This window comes from Natator depressus, chromosome 18 (assembly GCF_965152275.1).
Source record: "Natator depressus isolate rNatDep1 chromosome 18, rNatDep2.hap1, whole genome shotgun sequence".
Taxonomy (NCBI): domain Eukaryota; kingdom Metazoa; phylum Chordata; order Testudines; family Cheloniidae; genus Natator; species Natator depressus.
Genome location: NC_134251.1, coordinates 6,853,460 through 6,869,707, shown reverse-complemented (window position 1 = coordinate 6,869,707; position 16,248 = coordinate 6,853,460). Strand labels below are relative to the sequence as shown.

Genomic DNA, 16,248 nt, shown 5'->3' with positions numbered 1-16,248 from the left:
AAAGGAAACGAAGGTATGTTCCTAAGCCAGGTTAAAATAGCAGTGAAGACATGGCAACTTGGGTTTTAACGTGGACTGGCAAGTCAAGTTCAACCCCAGGCTGCCCTGGTGGCTCGAACTCAAACTGCTCACTGGAGTACACGGCTGAGTCTTGGCTGCTATTTTCACCCGAGTTAAGACCACCCCTTTTTCTGCAGTGGAGATCTACCGTGTTCAGCCAATCAGAACAGAAACAGGGTTCAAAAAGAACTAGACAGCCACTGATGGACCTATCCTCCATGAAGTTATTAGCCAGGATGGGCAGGGATGGGGTCCCTAGGCTCTGTTTGCCAGAAGCTGGGAGTGGGCGACAAGGGATGGATCCCTTGATGATGACCTGTTCTGTTCATTCCCTCGGGGGCAGCTGGCACTGGCCACTGTCGGAAGACAGGACACTGGGCTAGATGGACCTTTGGTCTGACCCAGTCTGGCCGTTATGTTCTTAAACATATCTAAACTTTTTTTAGAAGAGACTCGGACTCCAGTGGAAGCTGAGGGCCTTCAGCCCCTTGCAAGATCATTGAAGTGAGTGGGAGTCATATGGCTAAATCTTCTGAGTTGAAAATCTCACCCAATGTGTGTGTTTCTTTGGGTGCACTGGGAAAGCTGTGTGTTTCCTCAGGGATTCATTCCACTGGGTTTAAAAGGCTTGCGTTTGTAAGTGGTGGGTAGGCCAGGACATTACTGTCACGTAGCAATTTTAACTGGCACTTGACATGCCCATGTCGGCTTATGGAATAGATCTGTGATCCATTCATTGTGATCAGAGAAGTTAAAAAGGGATTGACTGGGTCCTATAACTGGAGGGAATGTTCTCCAGCGCTCAGTTTTGTTGTGATTTGGGAGGGGTCGTTTTTTTTTGGGGGGGGGGGTGTTGATTGGTTGATTTTTTTGTCAATTGCTTGAAGGGGTGAAAAAATGTGAAATAAACATGTTTGTCAAACATCGCTCTGATCACTCTATTAGAATGTCGTCTGCCTTTTCCCCACCCCCTCTTTTGTCTGTTTAGATTGTACGTCCTTGAGGACAGGGACTGTCTCATAAGTGTTTGTACAGCGCCTGGCACAAAGACTGGGGTCTGTAAGCTGTCCTATAATATTAAAACTAGCCATCAGTTACAACTAGCTGACATTCCAGTGTTGATCCTTTTCTAGACAGAAGCCTTTAATTGTGAGAAACTGGCTGGATGTCTCTTTAGATTTCCCCCATCCTAAGGATCTTTGGGGGTCTCCAGCTATTCATGCAATCTTTGCCTTCTGTAGTATGTACAAAATGTCCACGAGTCATTCCAAAAAGACGCCTGGCATTTGTCTAAGATTTCAGCATTTGAGCCGCATGGCTTGTTATAACTGGGGCTGGCTGGAAGAGAGGTCATGATCCAGTTCACGTGCATAGCATTAAAAGGCCTGGATATTAAGGATCAGGTTGGTTAGTGTTTTCGAAGAGCTCTCACAGCTAGTTCCCATCTAGGAAATCCCTAGTTTTAGCCAGGGATCTGAGAGCTCTTGCAAAGGTGGGAAAATATGACTCTCTTCATTGTGCAGATGGGGAAACTGAGGCACAGAGGACCAGATTGTAAAGGTATTTAGATGCTTAGTACTCTTTGAAATCAGTGGGATTTTGGTACACAGGTACCTTTAAAAATCTGGCCCCAAGAGGTTAAGTGACTTCTTCAAACTAACCTAGCCAGTGGCAGAGTGGGGGAATAGGACCCAGGGCTCTTGGCTCCTAGTCCCTTGCTCCAACCTTTGGGGTAGGCTGCTCCCATCATGCACTCAATGGAAGGTCTGATCTTTTCTTATCGGGGGCAGCAAGAGTCGAGAGTTCATTTTAACTGCAAAGAAGGCACCCTGCTTAGCCAGATCTGTGGGCAGCCGGGGAAGTGAAGGGCTGCACCATGCTGGCGTCAGTTGTGTTACGTGGGCTGGTCAGTATTTTCAAACTCGGGTGCCTGAAACTGGGCAGCTAAATCCATGTTTTGGCGCTTGAGTGGTCTGATCTTTGGTGGTGCTGAGCAGGTGCTTCTCTATTGACTTCAATGTAAACTCAGGAGTGCCCAGCATCTCTTCCGGTGCCACTTCTGTAGGTGCCTTCATAGGGATTTAAGTGCTTAGCTGTAGCACCCGCCACCTCTGTTGATGGGAGCTGCGGGCGCTCTGCCTCTCTGAAAATCAGGTCACTACGTATGAAAATGCTGCCGGGATACACTCTGCAGTGATCACTGAGCCACTTTTTCCTCTTGCCTAAGGTCAGGGGGTCAGGGCTGCCGGGTAGGGGACAGTGAGGCATCTCCGATTCTTCTCTCCACAGCCCTCTGACTGATCCCCTTCCCTTTCTCTGTTGCAGAGCGGCTCCCGCAGGTGCTGTGTCTTTCAGCGTGAAGCACACAGCCGGGGTTCAAGTTGAAATAGTTACCGATGACCAATCGCAGGTGGCCCCCGCAAATGGAGGGAAGCAGTGGCCTCTCGACCACGGGACAATCCTGAAACTCAGCATGAACAAAGCCAGCACTGAAGCCAATGACAACAAGGTAAAGGAAAGCCCAGTGAGAGTTCTTGTATCCTGGGCACTCACTTGGCTTGAGACAGGAGCAGGGATGAGGTAACAGTAGGTAACCACGTGAGGGGCACCTGACACAGGATTTTGCTGTACTAGGATGGGCCCAAAGCCAACAGGGTAACACCACTCTGTCCCTTGATGAAGGGTCAGTCTGAGGACATCCGACTGTAATGCTCCACTCGCTGTACTTTTCACTCAGGTCACTCAGTGGCCAGGGGCAGAGACCAGCATGAAAAACTCCCAGAGCTGAGCATTCCCGAGACACTGCCACGTTCGTTGGCATCCACGGGAGCTGGCAAGCGTTGGATGGCCACAATCTTGTTAGGAGTTGGTGCTGTTCTCATGTTTTAAGTGTTTCACTCACCCAATGAGGAAGCCGTTAAAATATCCTGTGACCTACGGAGATGGTTGCACACCAGGACCGGTTGTTTGCTGAAAACTCCTCGGCTGAAATTTGTTTTGTTGGTCTGTTCATGAACAACTTGCAAATGAGGGGGTGAACGGGCCCAATCGATCAGATCAATTCATTGCATGGGATCCTCTGTCCAACTCTGCAAGCTAGCTAGCAAACTTGGGGAGTTTGGGCTGGGCTGTGAAATAGATGCACAATCTGGCTGTTGGGATCGTGAAACTAAAAGGTTTTTAACTGTAAAATCCTTGTGCTTAAACGCCTGCTGTTCTCATGGCTCCCTATCTGAGGGGAGAGCTTCCGGGAAGGCAGCGACCTGGTGGCAGCTAATTGTCGCAGCAGCAATTTGGATGGATGTGAAGGGAGCAAAGTTGGCCAGAGAGGAGCAGGGGCAGGAGTCACGGCAGGGACAGAACCAAGCCCAAGGCAGGGGTTGGAGCGCTAGCACTGGGGCAGAAAGCGGCACTGGGAGAGTGGCACAAAGGATCTGGCACTGTGTCGCTCTCCGGTTACCGGGTGTAAATTGCCAGGCCCTGTCCTGCCCACCCCTCTCACTCACTAGCCTGCATTGTGTGTTTCCAGGTAACGGTGAACTATTACGGCGAGAATGGAGGGCCTCCCATAGACCAAGCTGGCGTCTTCCTGACAGGCATTGGTAAGTGCAAGTGCTTTCGGGGCAGACCAAAACCTATAATCTTGTGTCACTTGGGTTTTATGTTGCAAATGAATACAGCTTTTGTGAGCTACTTAAAGAAATCAGCTTAGACCTGGGAACTCTGGAATGAAATGAACGGCTGGTCCTGCTTCTGGCAAGCACGGGGCCAAAGACCAAGCAAATCCAGCAAGGCTGAGCTTGTAGTCAAAGCGATGGCCCATGCTTTGCCTGCAAGGAGTTACCAAGCTGCTCTGGACCCACGTAAGAGTGACGGGGGTTCTGGCCTCTTTAGGCTGCTGGGCTTAGCAGAAACGGTTCCAGTTTCCCTTTGGGTTCAGTGGCTGTGCTGCGGAGAAAGAGGGTGGCCTTGGAGCCAGGAGACCGTAGTTCTATTCCCACCTCTGCCATTGGGTCGTCTTCCAGCACGTGGCTTGTGACAGCACAAGCACCGAATTAGCGGCTGGGTAAGTGATGTAGCCACCCTCCCACAGCAGCAGCATCCGGAGACATCAAGCCCGTCCAGCCGCCGTGTAGATTACGAGCGCAGTCCGTAACCAGAGGGCCCAGGGTTTGTTCTTGAGCCCCACAAGCTTTCTCCTTTCCCCACGGGTGCTCAAGCCCTGCTCAGTCCCAGGCCCTGCCCCCACTCCGCCCCAACCCGCCCCACCTCTTCCTGCCTCCACTCCACCCCCAAGTGCGCCCTAGCCCCACTCCGCCCCCTCCTCCCAGCACCTTCTGCATGCCACGGACCAGCTGATCGTGGAGGGCGTGGGAGGAGGTGATCATCAGGGCCGCCAGTGGGCGGGAGGTGTTGTGGGGGGAGGAGGGGATGCTGCTTTCTGGTGGGTGCTCCTGCCGACAGTGCGCTGTTCACACAGGCACTTGTCGTGGCAAAACGTTTGTCTTTCATTGGGATGGGGGGAACACCTCTGAAAGACATAAGTTTTGTCCTTCAATTGCCAGTGTACACAAAGCCTTAGAAAGTTTGTGGCTGAGGTACTGTCTGAGAGGCACAACTCTTTCAGAAACGGGGCCTCTTGATTTTAGTCGGCGGTTTTGATGCGTCTTTGAGATGAAATTGGGAAGTCAGCTGTCTTGCTAGTCGGCTGCATGCAGTAATGTGGCCAGGGCCCACTGGGAATTTTGTTCTGACCCACTGCTGTGTCTTTGCCTGGTGCCTGCCTTCCCAGTCAAAGAAGCATCTGAGCTGGAGAATTCTTAGCAACAGAGGCACTTATGTGGGTGCAATTGTCCCCCACCCCTCTATTGTGTCTGAGAAATACACCAAGGCTCACTCAACCCACAGATACAGCTGTGGAGACCATTACCGCTGGTGTTGGGCTTAGCAAGGGCAGGAAGAGATTTCAAACGCTAGTCCATTTAAACCCATTTTTATCTTTGTCAGAAGCTGGGTCTTACATCAGGGTTTGTCTCTACATTGATACGTAGTCATTCTCCATGCTAGGAGCGGTCTGGACATTGGGAAGCCCTGAAGTACTGAGCTAATGCTTTGCTACCTGCCTGATACTAACTGGAGACAGGTTAAACCTGCCAAATTTCAGTCACAGTTCCAAAATCCCGAAGTGCAGTGGGATTGCTGGGGACTTTGCTCACCTTGGTATATAGGTGTAATGCCGACAGACCCCAGTCATCAGTGGGCGGAATCGAACCTGGGACTTCTGGAGCGAAATGCATGAGCCTCTGTTGCATGAGCTAAAAGCCACAGGGCCCTTAGCTAAGGCTGTAGCAGACTCATTCATCTCCAAGTGGTCTCAGTGCCACTAGAGGGGCCAGAGCACCGCACCCAGGAGCTGTGTGGGTTACATAGGTAAGAGATATGGATATGGGTCCAGGATTGGATCATAGAATCATAGAACCACAGGGTTAGAAGGGACTTCAAGGGTCATCGAGTCTAACCCCCTGCCAAGAGGCAGGATTTGTTGTGTCTAAACCATCCAAGGCAGGTGGCTCTCCAGCCTCTTTTTGAAAACCTCCAGTGAAGGAGCTTCCATGACTTCCCTAGGCCGTCTGTGCCATTGGCCTCCTGCTCTTACAGTTAGGAAGTGTTTCCCGAGATTTAATTTACATCTGCTGGGCTGTAGTTTGAACCCAGGGCCGCTTGTTCTGCCCTCTGTGGCAAGAGAGAACAATTTTTCTCCATCCTTTTTATGGCAGCCTTTCACGTATTTGAAAACCACTGTCATGCCCCCCTTAATCACCTCTTTTCCAAACTAACCATACCCAGTTCCTTCAGCCTTTCCTTGTACGGCCTGAATTCCAGCCCTTTGATCATCTTTGTTGCTCACTTCTGGATCCTTTCCAGTTTCTCTACATCCGTTCTATACAGCAGTGACCAAAATTGGACACAATACTCCAGCTGAGGCCTCACCAGCCCCGAGCAGAGTGGTACTGTCACCTCCCGTGACTTGCATGCTATGCCTCTGTCAGTGAAACCTAAAATTGAATTTACTTCCTTTGCAACAGAATCGCATTGTTGAGGTTGTGATCCACCACAACGCCCAGCTCTTTCTCAGCAGTGCTGCTGCCAAGCCAGTTATTCCCCATTATGTATTTGTGTCATTTTCTCTCCCTCTTCCTCTCACTCTCATGCACACACAGCTGAAGGATGTTTGGGTAGTTAAGCACAAATTACCAGAACAAATTACCTAAGAAGGCTATGGAATCTCTGTCCCTGGAGGTTTGTAAGAACAGGTTAGACAAACACCTGTTTGGGATGGTCGACAGATAATACTTAGTCCTGCTTCGGTGCAGGGGAGTGGACTAGATGATCTATTGATTTCCTTTCCAGTCCTACATTTCCCTGATTCTGTGTTCTGATCTGGGGTTACACTCTGGACTCATCTGTAATCCTAACAGAACTGGGGGGTCAGAGTCCAGTGCTGCAATATTGTTATGAAAACACGCAAGCCCAGATGCACGATCTACTCCCTCGGCTTTCCCTTGATGATGGAAAAAATAAACAGGGCTGGGGCTCTTTCTTTTTTTAAGAGCAAGTATTCTGAGCAAGCCTGTCCAGTTTGGCAAACACGGACAGATCTGTGAATGAGCCGCTTGTCTGCGACTCAAGAGAGCTAGGTTCAATTCCTGGCTTGGCCATAGACACTCTGGGTGGCCTGAGCAAGTCGCTTCCGGCCAGGTTTTCAGAAGAGCCCACGCTGAGAATTTCCAGGGCTCGGCACCCACTACAGGCATCGTCGTTTCAAAGGAGCCAGCAGCTTCCTTGGGGATGCAATTGGACGGAGGTTTTTAAAAAGGGCTCCGTAAACCGCATGCGCCCAATGCATGGTGCTCTTTGGAAGATCCAGCTTCTCGCTTTGGTGTCTAAATGGAAGTTGAATGCTTCAAAATCTGGCCCTGCCTGTGTGTGCCAAAAACTTCCAAAAATACAGGCATAAAACTCTGTGCCTCAGTTCCCCCCCTGTAAAATAGGGATCCTTTTCTCTGCGGGTCCTTTGTCTGTTTTGGCTCTTTATACTGCAGGGCCCAGATCCTCAAAGGTATTGGGATGTCTAACTTCCATTGAAATCAAGGATCTGGGTCCAAGCTCCTCCGGGCAGAGAGCATCTCTGAGATGTGTCTATACAACACCTACCATGATGGGGCGCTGATCTTAGCTGAAACTTTTAGACACGTCTGAAATACAAATGCCTGACTTTTTCTGCGTGTCCTGGATGCTGTCCCCGCAGACGCACAAGAGCGAGGAGAAGTCTGCGTTGTTAAACCAATACATCCATTTAGCAGCATTGTTGATTGATTTGCTTCCGAGCCACATCTGTAAAATGGAAATCAGAACCTAGCCCGTAGCATCTGGTTTGCGCAGGGCTTGTGCAGAGGAAATGTTGGTAGTTTGTCTTCACCGTCTTTCGCTGAGCTTCTGCTGCTTTTGGCGCTGGGCCTCAAATCTCTTTTTCTCTTGTAAAATTCACTCGAAAGTAACCGGAGTTGCCCGAGCTGTTTCTGTTGTCGCCTTAGCAGCAAACCAGCTTACGCAGGGACAGAATTGTTTCACATGATGTCTCGAAACGTGTCTGGAAACCCGATATACTGAAGCCTTCTCCCCGGTACCATGCAGCCGTGGCAAAATGACTCCATCGAAGCATGTGTGCAAAAGGGGACTGGTGGCGAAGAAGCTGTGAGTTTGAACGGCAAGGCAGAGAGCAAACGGAAAGGTTGTGGGAGGCACTGGGGCCTTCATTAAACGCTTTGGAGCTGTGACTTCTTAGGAGAAGAATATGGTAATCGGCCCAAATCCATTTGCCTGAATAAAGAACAAACGTATTGAATACTGCTGCTAATGCTGAATAAAATCTAGAGTGTGATCAATGTGACTAAATAAACTAATGCCATGTACAGTGAGCGTGATCTACACTCATGATCTGCAGTTTGATCGACTAATAGACATGGGCTCTCTTATTTGTAATGTAATGCCGTCAGGATTGAGGCCCTATTGCTGTCTGTGTTGTCCAAAAACACATGACGAATGGCAGCCTCTTCCCCAAAGGACACTGCAAAATGATGGCACGTTTAGAGCTGAGATTTTGTGCCAGGCCCGTAGCGACCGCATAGGGCCCTGATCCCGTAGAAGAGTCTTTCTTGACTTCAGCAGGGCTCCACACAGCTGCAAGCGTCCACCCGCACACACCCAATTGCAGGAGTGGCACCTAAGGGCCTGATTCTCCAATGGGGGGGGGGGCAAAGGGGCCATGGGCCCCTCACTTTTAAAAGAGCCCTCCCACTTTTTACTGGCAGTAAGGATGAGCAGCAGGGGGAGGGGCTGTAGAGGAAGGGGTGGCATGGGGTGGGGTCGCGGGGGAAGGGGCAGCATGAGGGTGGAGGCTCGGGGAAGGGGGGGGTGTGGTACCATCCCTTCTCTTCCCCTCCCCCCCCCGGAAGCTTCCACCGCCCCGTTCTCTAACCCTTAGTGGGGCGAGGGGTCTCAGTGGGACTGTTAGTGCAAGGCCTACATGTAAAGTTTGCAGAATCAGCCCTGAGTAATGGGAGTCTTGCAGGTGATGCCAATAGTAAGGAAGCACCAGAGAGGAGTGTGAGGGTGAGATTTTTATCTTCCCAAGCAGGGAGATGACTTAAAGGTTGAGTGACACGCACTCGAAAATTCCTCTCCTAATGTGGGGGTTGGTTTTGCCCTGACTCAGAAGGTGCTGTTTATAACCCCGCAAGCCGCCTTTAAAAAGAAACGCCCTCAGTGCAAATACTGATGACACACCAAGTGTTGAAATAGATAGCTAGTGGCAAAACTAGGTGCTGAAATCCAACACTGCGCACCAACAAACCACTTGGCTTGCTACCGTGAAACTGTTTGGGAAGCACCACCGGACTCAGTGGGTGCCATTCGGACCCACACCTCTGTAAAAGACACTGTTTTGCTGTCACCAGAGGAGCAAGGACCGTTGTTCTGTTTGGTGTCTGTACAGCGCCTAGCACACGGGGGTCCCAGTCCACAGCTAGAGCTCCTAGGTGTTACAGTAATAATAATGGATAGCTGCAGGTTCTGGGAGCAAGTGGCTTGAATCAGGGACTTGGGGCCTGATCCAAAGCCCATTGAAGTCAGTGAGAGTCTTTCTGCCCATTTCAATACATTTTGGATCATGCCATAAGAACCAGATTCTGCTCTCGTTTATACCAGTAGAAATCCAGAGTAACTCCCCTGATTTCTATGGAGTTACTCCTGCTTTATACCAGTGTGGAGGGCCCTCGACCCTGCGCCCCAGAACAGAGCTGAGCCACATGGTATGAGCCCCGATCCGGTGCCCGGGCAGGAGCGCCGGGTCGGGGGGCCTCACCATGCGCCTCGGCCCTGCTCCGGCACTCCACCAGACGCCTGGCAATCCTATAGTGCTATATGAGTGAAAACGAATAGTCATGTTGGGAGCGGTGATTTCAAACCCTGACAGCTTGCTAAAGCCTTTGAACGTGAGCCGAAATGCTGCCTCAGACATTTCTTTATTGAGGATCGGATGTTCATTTTTAAACATGCACACCACTATGTACCCACCCGCCCATATCTGAAAACAAGCATGTCCTCATGGGAGATAACTGGACATGAGATTAGGCTCTGGCTTTAACTGACCATGTGTCTGTTAGAATGCTAAACACCCGGCATGCAGCTTGGAGAAGTTTCACGCCTCTGTTGGGGTCAACAGTACATGCCTTTCAATATTTTCTCCCGGCTTCGGTTTCTTGTGGCACGTTGGAAGAGCAAAGCCACCCTCCCGCCCCAGCTGGTTTGGTTTAGGGCCAGCACTGCACAGTACAAAGCCAGAGATCTGGGTTCTCCAGCACAAGCTGGCACAGAAGACAGCACTATGGAAACGGGAAGCCGCACTCCTGGGCCAGAATTTCACCTCTCGTCGTTCTGTCTGTCCGGGGTCTGTACCACTTGCCTTGTAGCTGAGAGCTTGAGCAGGGCCTAGAGCTGAGCGAGATCTTTTTGGCAAATAGGAAATTGGTCCGAAAAATGCATCTTTCGGGGCACCAAAACTGTTCATGAAGTTGGGTCGAATGTGGCAAATAGTTTTGGCCAAACAAAACCCTCAATTTTCTTGTCAGATAGGTCAGCGTTTTCCAGAGCTGAAGAAGAGAGCTCTTTGTAAGCAGGAGCTTGTCTCTCACCAACAGAAGTTAGTCCATAAAAGATATGACCTCCCCCATAGGGTTGCCAACTTTCTAATTGCACAAAATCAAACACCCCTGCCCCGCCCCATCCCAAGGCCCCACCCCTGCCACGCTTCTTCTTCGAGGCCACGCCCCCGCTTGCTCCATCCCCCCTCTCTCCGTTGTTTGCTCTGCCCCTCACTCACTTTCACTGGGTTGGGGCAGGGGGTTGGAATGTGGGGGGGAGCTGAGGGCTCTGGCTGGGGGTGCGGGCTCTGGGGTGGGGCCAGGGATGAGGGGTTTGGGGTGAATGAGGAGACTCCAGGCAGGGGGTTGGGGTGAGGGCTCCGGCTGGGGTGGGGCCGGGGATGAGGGGTTTGGGGTGCAGGAGGGGCTCCGGGCTGGGGCAGAGGGTTGGGGGGGGCCCAGGATCGGGACAGGGGGTTGGGGTGGGCCGGGTCCTGACAGCACTTACCGCGGCTCCCAGGAAGTGGCCACCAGGTCCGTGCAGCCGCCAGACACATGTTTGGCCAGAGAGGCTCCACACGCCACCCTCGTGCCTGCAGGTGTCGTCCCTGCAGCTCCCATTGGTCACAGTTCCAGCCAATGGGAGCTGCGGAGCCGACACTCTGGCAAGAGGGCAGCGCACAGAGCCTCCCTGGCTGCCCATGCGCCATGGGGCTGCAAGGACCTGGAGGCCGCTTCCGGGAGCCACACGGCGCTAGAGCAGGTAGGGAGCCTGCTTTAGCCCCAAACCCCTGCTGTGTCGCCGACTGGACTGACCGGAGCCGCCAGGGTCCCTTTTCGAGCGGGTGTTCCAGTCAAAAATTGGATGCCTGGCAACCCTACTCCCCCACCTTGTCTCTCTAATACCCTGGGACCGACACTGCAAGCAATGTTTCATTTTGACATTTTCAAAATGAACCGTTTGGCTATTTTGTTTAGAAAATAGCCATTCAAAATGACATTTGAAACATTTCGTTCAGGGGTTCAGTTTCCCCCTTTCATGAGAAAGAACAGGGAGAAAATCATTTTTGGTTTGAAACGAGCTTAACTTTTTTTTTTTTTCGGTTCAGCCACCAAACTGAGAAATCAATTATTCGCTCGGACCCGCAGGCTGACTAGAGGCAGCCGCTTTCCAGGGGTCCGTTGTAGTAAACCAAGGCACGCATGCAGTCTGGAGGAGTGAAATAATATCTGCGGGGGGGGCACAAAAGGAGGAGATTAGGCCTTTCTAATGTGATGGCTGAATCCCTTCCTACCCCAGCGAGCTCTCACGCTTACTAGCTGCACTTACAGACCTTGTGCCAGGGCAGGGCTCTTTACAAAGGTGAGTATTATTTTCATTTTTACAGATGGGGAAACTGAGGCACGGCAGGGCGGCAGCTTACCCCATGTCACACAGCAGAACTCAGACATCCTGACACCCACTCGCTTGCTGTAGCCACTGAACCACCCATACTCCTTGATCTCAGAGTGGAACCCACGAGTTCTGGTGTAATACCGACAGACTCTGGTCATTCGGAGTGAACCTGGGACCTCTGAAGCTTAGTGCATGAACCACTACTGCGTGAGCTAAAAGGCACATGGCTACTAGCTAAGGCTGTAGCAGACTCATTAATCTCTAACTGGTCTCCGGGCCACTAGCTGGGCCAGACCACCACACCCAGGAGGTGTGTGGGTTATACTGGCTCCTTGTCCTGTGCTCTAGCCATTGGGCCATGCCCTACCAGAAACGATGACAGCCTAGACGGAATCTGGCCACCAGACAGCACCAGAGGGAGAGCTCCGGGAGAGCCGGTACTGAAAAGAGACAAGGGGAAGAGAAGAGCCAGCTGCTCCTTAGTTTCTTTCTCTTCTGCTTCTCGGAAGTTCCCTGTGCCCGGTGAACACAATCCTTGTGATATTTCCCCTTAATCTGTGTAGCACCCGGGCAGAGCACATGACAGCGCTGGTTTTATGCTTGTGCGCTGAGCTGTAAGCGAGTTCCTTTTTCAAATGTGCTGTTCAGCAGGGCAGCCACAAAAGAAGATGCCTACACTGGGCGCCAGTGAGCGATGGTTCCAAGGGGCAGTTTACAGGGGGCAGGGTAGCGTAACAGATAGAGCACTGGTCTGGGACTCAGGAGATGTGGGTTCTAGTTCCAGCTCTGCTCTTAGCCTGCTGGGTGACCTTGGGCAAGTCACATCCCCTCTCTGTGCCTCAGTTTCCCCATCTGTAAAATGGGGATAATGAGACTGACCTACTTTCTCAAGTGCTTTGAGATCTAGTGCTAGGTAAGAGCTAGCTGCTAAGATAAGTAGCAGACAGCTAGGCTTGTTGTTAAGGCACAGACATGGGAGTCAGAAGCCCTGCATAGTATTCCAGCATGACCTTAGACATGTTACTTTAATCTTCCTATGCCTCAGTTTCTCCATTTGCCCAATTAGTATAGTGCAGTGGTTCTCAAACTTCTGTAACACCATTATGAATGCCAGAGGCAAAGTGGGGTTTGGGGTGGAGGTTAACAGCTTACGACCCCTCCTCCCCCCATGTAATAACCTCATGACCCCCTGAGGGGTCTCGACCCCCAGTTTGAGAACCCCTGGTATAGTGATACCCATCTCACAAGGGGTCTGTGAGGCTAATTTCATTATGAAGCACTTTGAGCCCCCTGAATGGATAAATTGGAGAAGTATAAAGCATCATTAATGTCTGTGTGATTCTAGGACCCCTACATCATACACACCCACCCGCCCTTCACCCCGCCCAGTGCCAGCAAATCACTGTATCCATCTCCGTCTGCAGCTCTGGTGCTACTGGGCCACTACTGGCTCTGACGTCCTGAGTCTCCGTTGCCCTTGCATGTCAGGATGGCACTTGCACCTGTGCAAAGTGCACTCCATGGGCACGGGCGTAAATGCTTCCACGAGGAGCAACATCAGTGGCACATCGGCCCCTGAATGCCCATCCTGCCCTCTCCCTACTCAGGCAGGTGCACTGCAGCTCCCCCCCCCGGCTTCCCAGCTCACCGAATGCCACGGTCACTGGGGCGTCTTCAACAGGAGACAACAGAGGGGGCTGCGTGCATGAGGAAGCTGCGGGACTCTGGGAGGGGGCTGGATGGGGCCCTGTCTGCATCACTGTGCATAGGGCTCTGCAAACTGTCCTGTCAAGAGGGAATGCTGATACATCAGCACTGGGCATCCACCTCCACAATTTCTCCCGCTCCCCTCTGTGCTACTGAGACAAGGAGCGGCCAGGGAACTCACCAGTGTCTCTTGCCTGATGATGTGATGCCAATACTGGGCCCAGCTGCGCCTAGCGTGGCTGCTCTTAATGAACAGGCCCTAGCGCCCATCCCTGGAGTGCTCCGAAACCCGGGTGAGATTGTTCACCTGAACGAATGCACAGGGGGGTCTCCCCCCTGCCTGCTGCCGATGCAGACTTGGTCTCCCTGCAGATGTTTGCACCCATCCAATTCGCAGGGCTTAACTCACTTGCTTCCCAGGTGATTCAGAAGGGACGCCCACGTTCATGAAGGCTGTTGATACTTTGGGGAGGGATCAGAGGAGAGCCACGAGAACAACGGAAGGATTGGAAAGCACACCATAGACTGAGCCCAAGGAGCTCAGCTGAACAATTTGCCAAGGGTCATGGTGGATTCGCTATCCCTCACGATCTGTAGGTGGAGACTGGATAGTTTTTGAAAAGATCTGTGCTGGGAATTATTTTAGGGACGTTCTCTGGCCTGTGCCATACAGGAGATCAGACTAGATGATCACCGTGGTCCCTTCTGGCCTTACCATCTGTGAATCTATAAAATGGATTTGTTACATTCACTGAATATTATGTTCCATGCAGATTTTTTTAATTGCCTCTTCTGCCTCAATTCTTGTTTGCACTGCATGGCTCAGGGCTTCATAAAATCTCAGGGTTGGAGGTCATCTAGTCCAATCCCCTGCTCAAAGCAGGACCAATCCCCAATTTTTGCCCCAGATCCCTAAATGGCCCCCTCAAGGATTGAACTCACAACCCTGGGTTTAGGGGGCCAATGCTCAAACCACTGAGATGTCCCTCCCCCACTTGCCCTAAGGTTAGCAGTGATCTGTAATAGCAGTGTTGTATTCCTAGGGATCTCTCTGGACGTTGACGCAGATCGCGATGGAGTGGTCGAAAAGAACAACCCAAGGAAGGTAACTTTGCCTTTGATTCCACCGTGCTAGCGTGTGTCAGCAGGGCACTGCAGACTCCGACAGACCTTTCCACATTGTGTTTTTTAAAGGATCCACTTGTTCCTGGCCTCTTAGGACACTTTGTGAAATGTGACTCCTTGGCCCGGGTGTGGAGCCTGGAATGAAATCGCTGTTCAATAAACTTGTGACTTTCCTTCCCTTAGGATATGTGTTTGACCCCTGGTACCTACGTACAGCCATAGTCAATCACAGTCATCCGATGCAGGGTTTAAATTGCACTTTAGGCTGATTGTTCTTCCCCACAGGAAGCTGGGGGCGGCAGAGTTAGAGAGAAGCTATGTTGTTTCCCACAGAGTAACAACATCTGACATAGAACACAACGCGTCTGACATAGCCACTGGTGGCTGCACCCCTACACAGGGCTTGCTTCCAGGAGCTGCAAATCATGTGGCTGAGGGGGAGGTCCGTCCTGTGTGGTAATACACTTGGATGCCTCCGTGAGGGATAGATCAGGGTAGATTAGGTGCTCTCACGCATTGTGACACATGAGGCAATCCCGAGTTTCCACGTCCATCTGTCTGGTGGCACATTTCTTGCTCCATTATACTCTGTTTCCATGACAGTGATATCTTTCTCAATGGTTTTTTTTATATGTCATCTGTTGTGCTCCGCTTTTCCATCTTCCACCAGGTGGTATCCAGTCAGGGACTTGTCTAGGAATCTGCACCATGCCCAAACCACTTCCGCCTTCTTTCTCGAATCATTGTCTCTACAGGCTGGTGGCCAGTCCTTCGAAGCACATCAGCGTTAGTTACTTTTATGCCACCAGTGGACACCATGTATTCTCTGCAAGTATCTCTGATGGAATGCGTTGAGTTTCCTGTTGTGGGCTTCTAGTATTTGCCAAGTTTCAGTCACATATCACAGTGTAGGTATCACCGTGACATTGTATAACTTTATCTTGCTTCTTGTGTGAATCTCCTAATTTTTTCAAATATTAGCCAGTCTCAAAAAAAGCTCCATTTGCCTTTGCAATTCTTGCTTCCATCTCTTTATGGAGTTGGCCATCAGCGCAGATTGTGATCCCAAGGTATACAATCTCATTAACCATGCCGTATTCTACACTGTCAATCACATATATACCATCACTGCTAATTCCTCTTTCAACAGTCCTGACTTTAATTTTCTTTGGGCTGATTGTTAATCCTACTTTGGCAGTCTCACACTTGCAATTGACAGGGGTCTTTTTCATGGCGTCATCATCTGTGTCCAACAGAGCAATGTCACCTGCAAAGTCAAGAACTTGAAGTTTTCCTCTATTCCATATAACTCCTGTATCTTCCTTTGATGTTGCTCTTCACATCAGGTAATCGATCATAATGCAGAAAAGAAAGGATGATAGGATTCAGCCCTGCCATACTCCAATAATGATATCAAAATGATTGGTCTCGCCACTTTCTCTCCATTTTGAACCTTCATACTCATCTTGACCAGTGACAGTATCTTTCTTGGAAGCCCATATTGTCATAAGATCTTCCATAGTGACTCTCTATGAATGCAGTCAAAAGCTCTGGTGAAATCTATGACATTCAAGAGGTTCTCTGGCAGGCTGGCCCTTTCTCAATCAGTTATCTCAAGGTAAAGATGTGATCTGCACACGATCTTTTCACTCGGAAGCCTGCTTGCTCATTACAATTTTTCATCTATGACCAGTTGATGCTGCGCGAGATACATGTCAATGGCATAGCCTGAGCGGAGAGAGGTGCAGTCCAAGGCCT

General features: G+C 50.8%; 1 protein-coding gene across 4 annotated transcripts in view; it reads left to right on the top strand.

Moving 5' to 3' along the window:
- LOC142000809 (protein-arginine deiminase type-2-like) overlaps positions 1-16,248 on the top strand; it is a 64,545-nt gene that overhangs the window by 14,801 nt on the left and 33,496 nt on the right. For 3 of the 4 annotated variants that reach the window (XM_074975392.1, XM_074975391.1, XM_074975394.1), the window contains exons 2-4: positions 2,386-2,569; positions 3,590-3,662; positions 14,409-14,470. In XM_074975392.1, the coding sequence (XP_074831493.1) occupies positions 2,386-2,569; positions 3,590-3,662; positions 14,409-14,470 (319 nt within the window). Of the gene's footprint in view, positions 1-506; positions 565-2,385; positions 2,570-3,589; positions 3,663-14,408; positions 14,471-16,248 lie in introns of all 4 variants that reach the window. The other variant, XM_074975393.1, reaches the window with a different exon arrangement.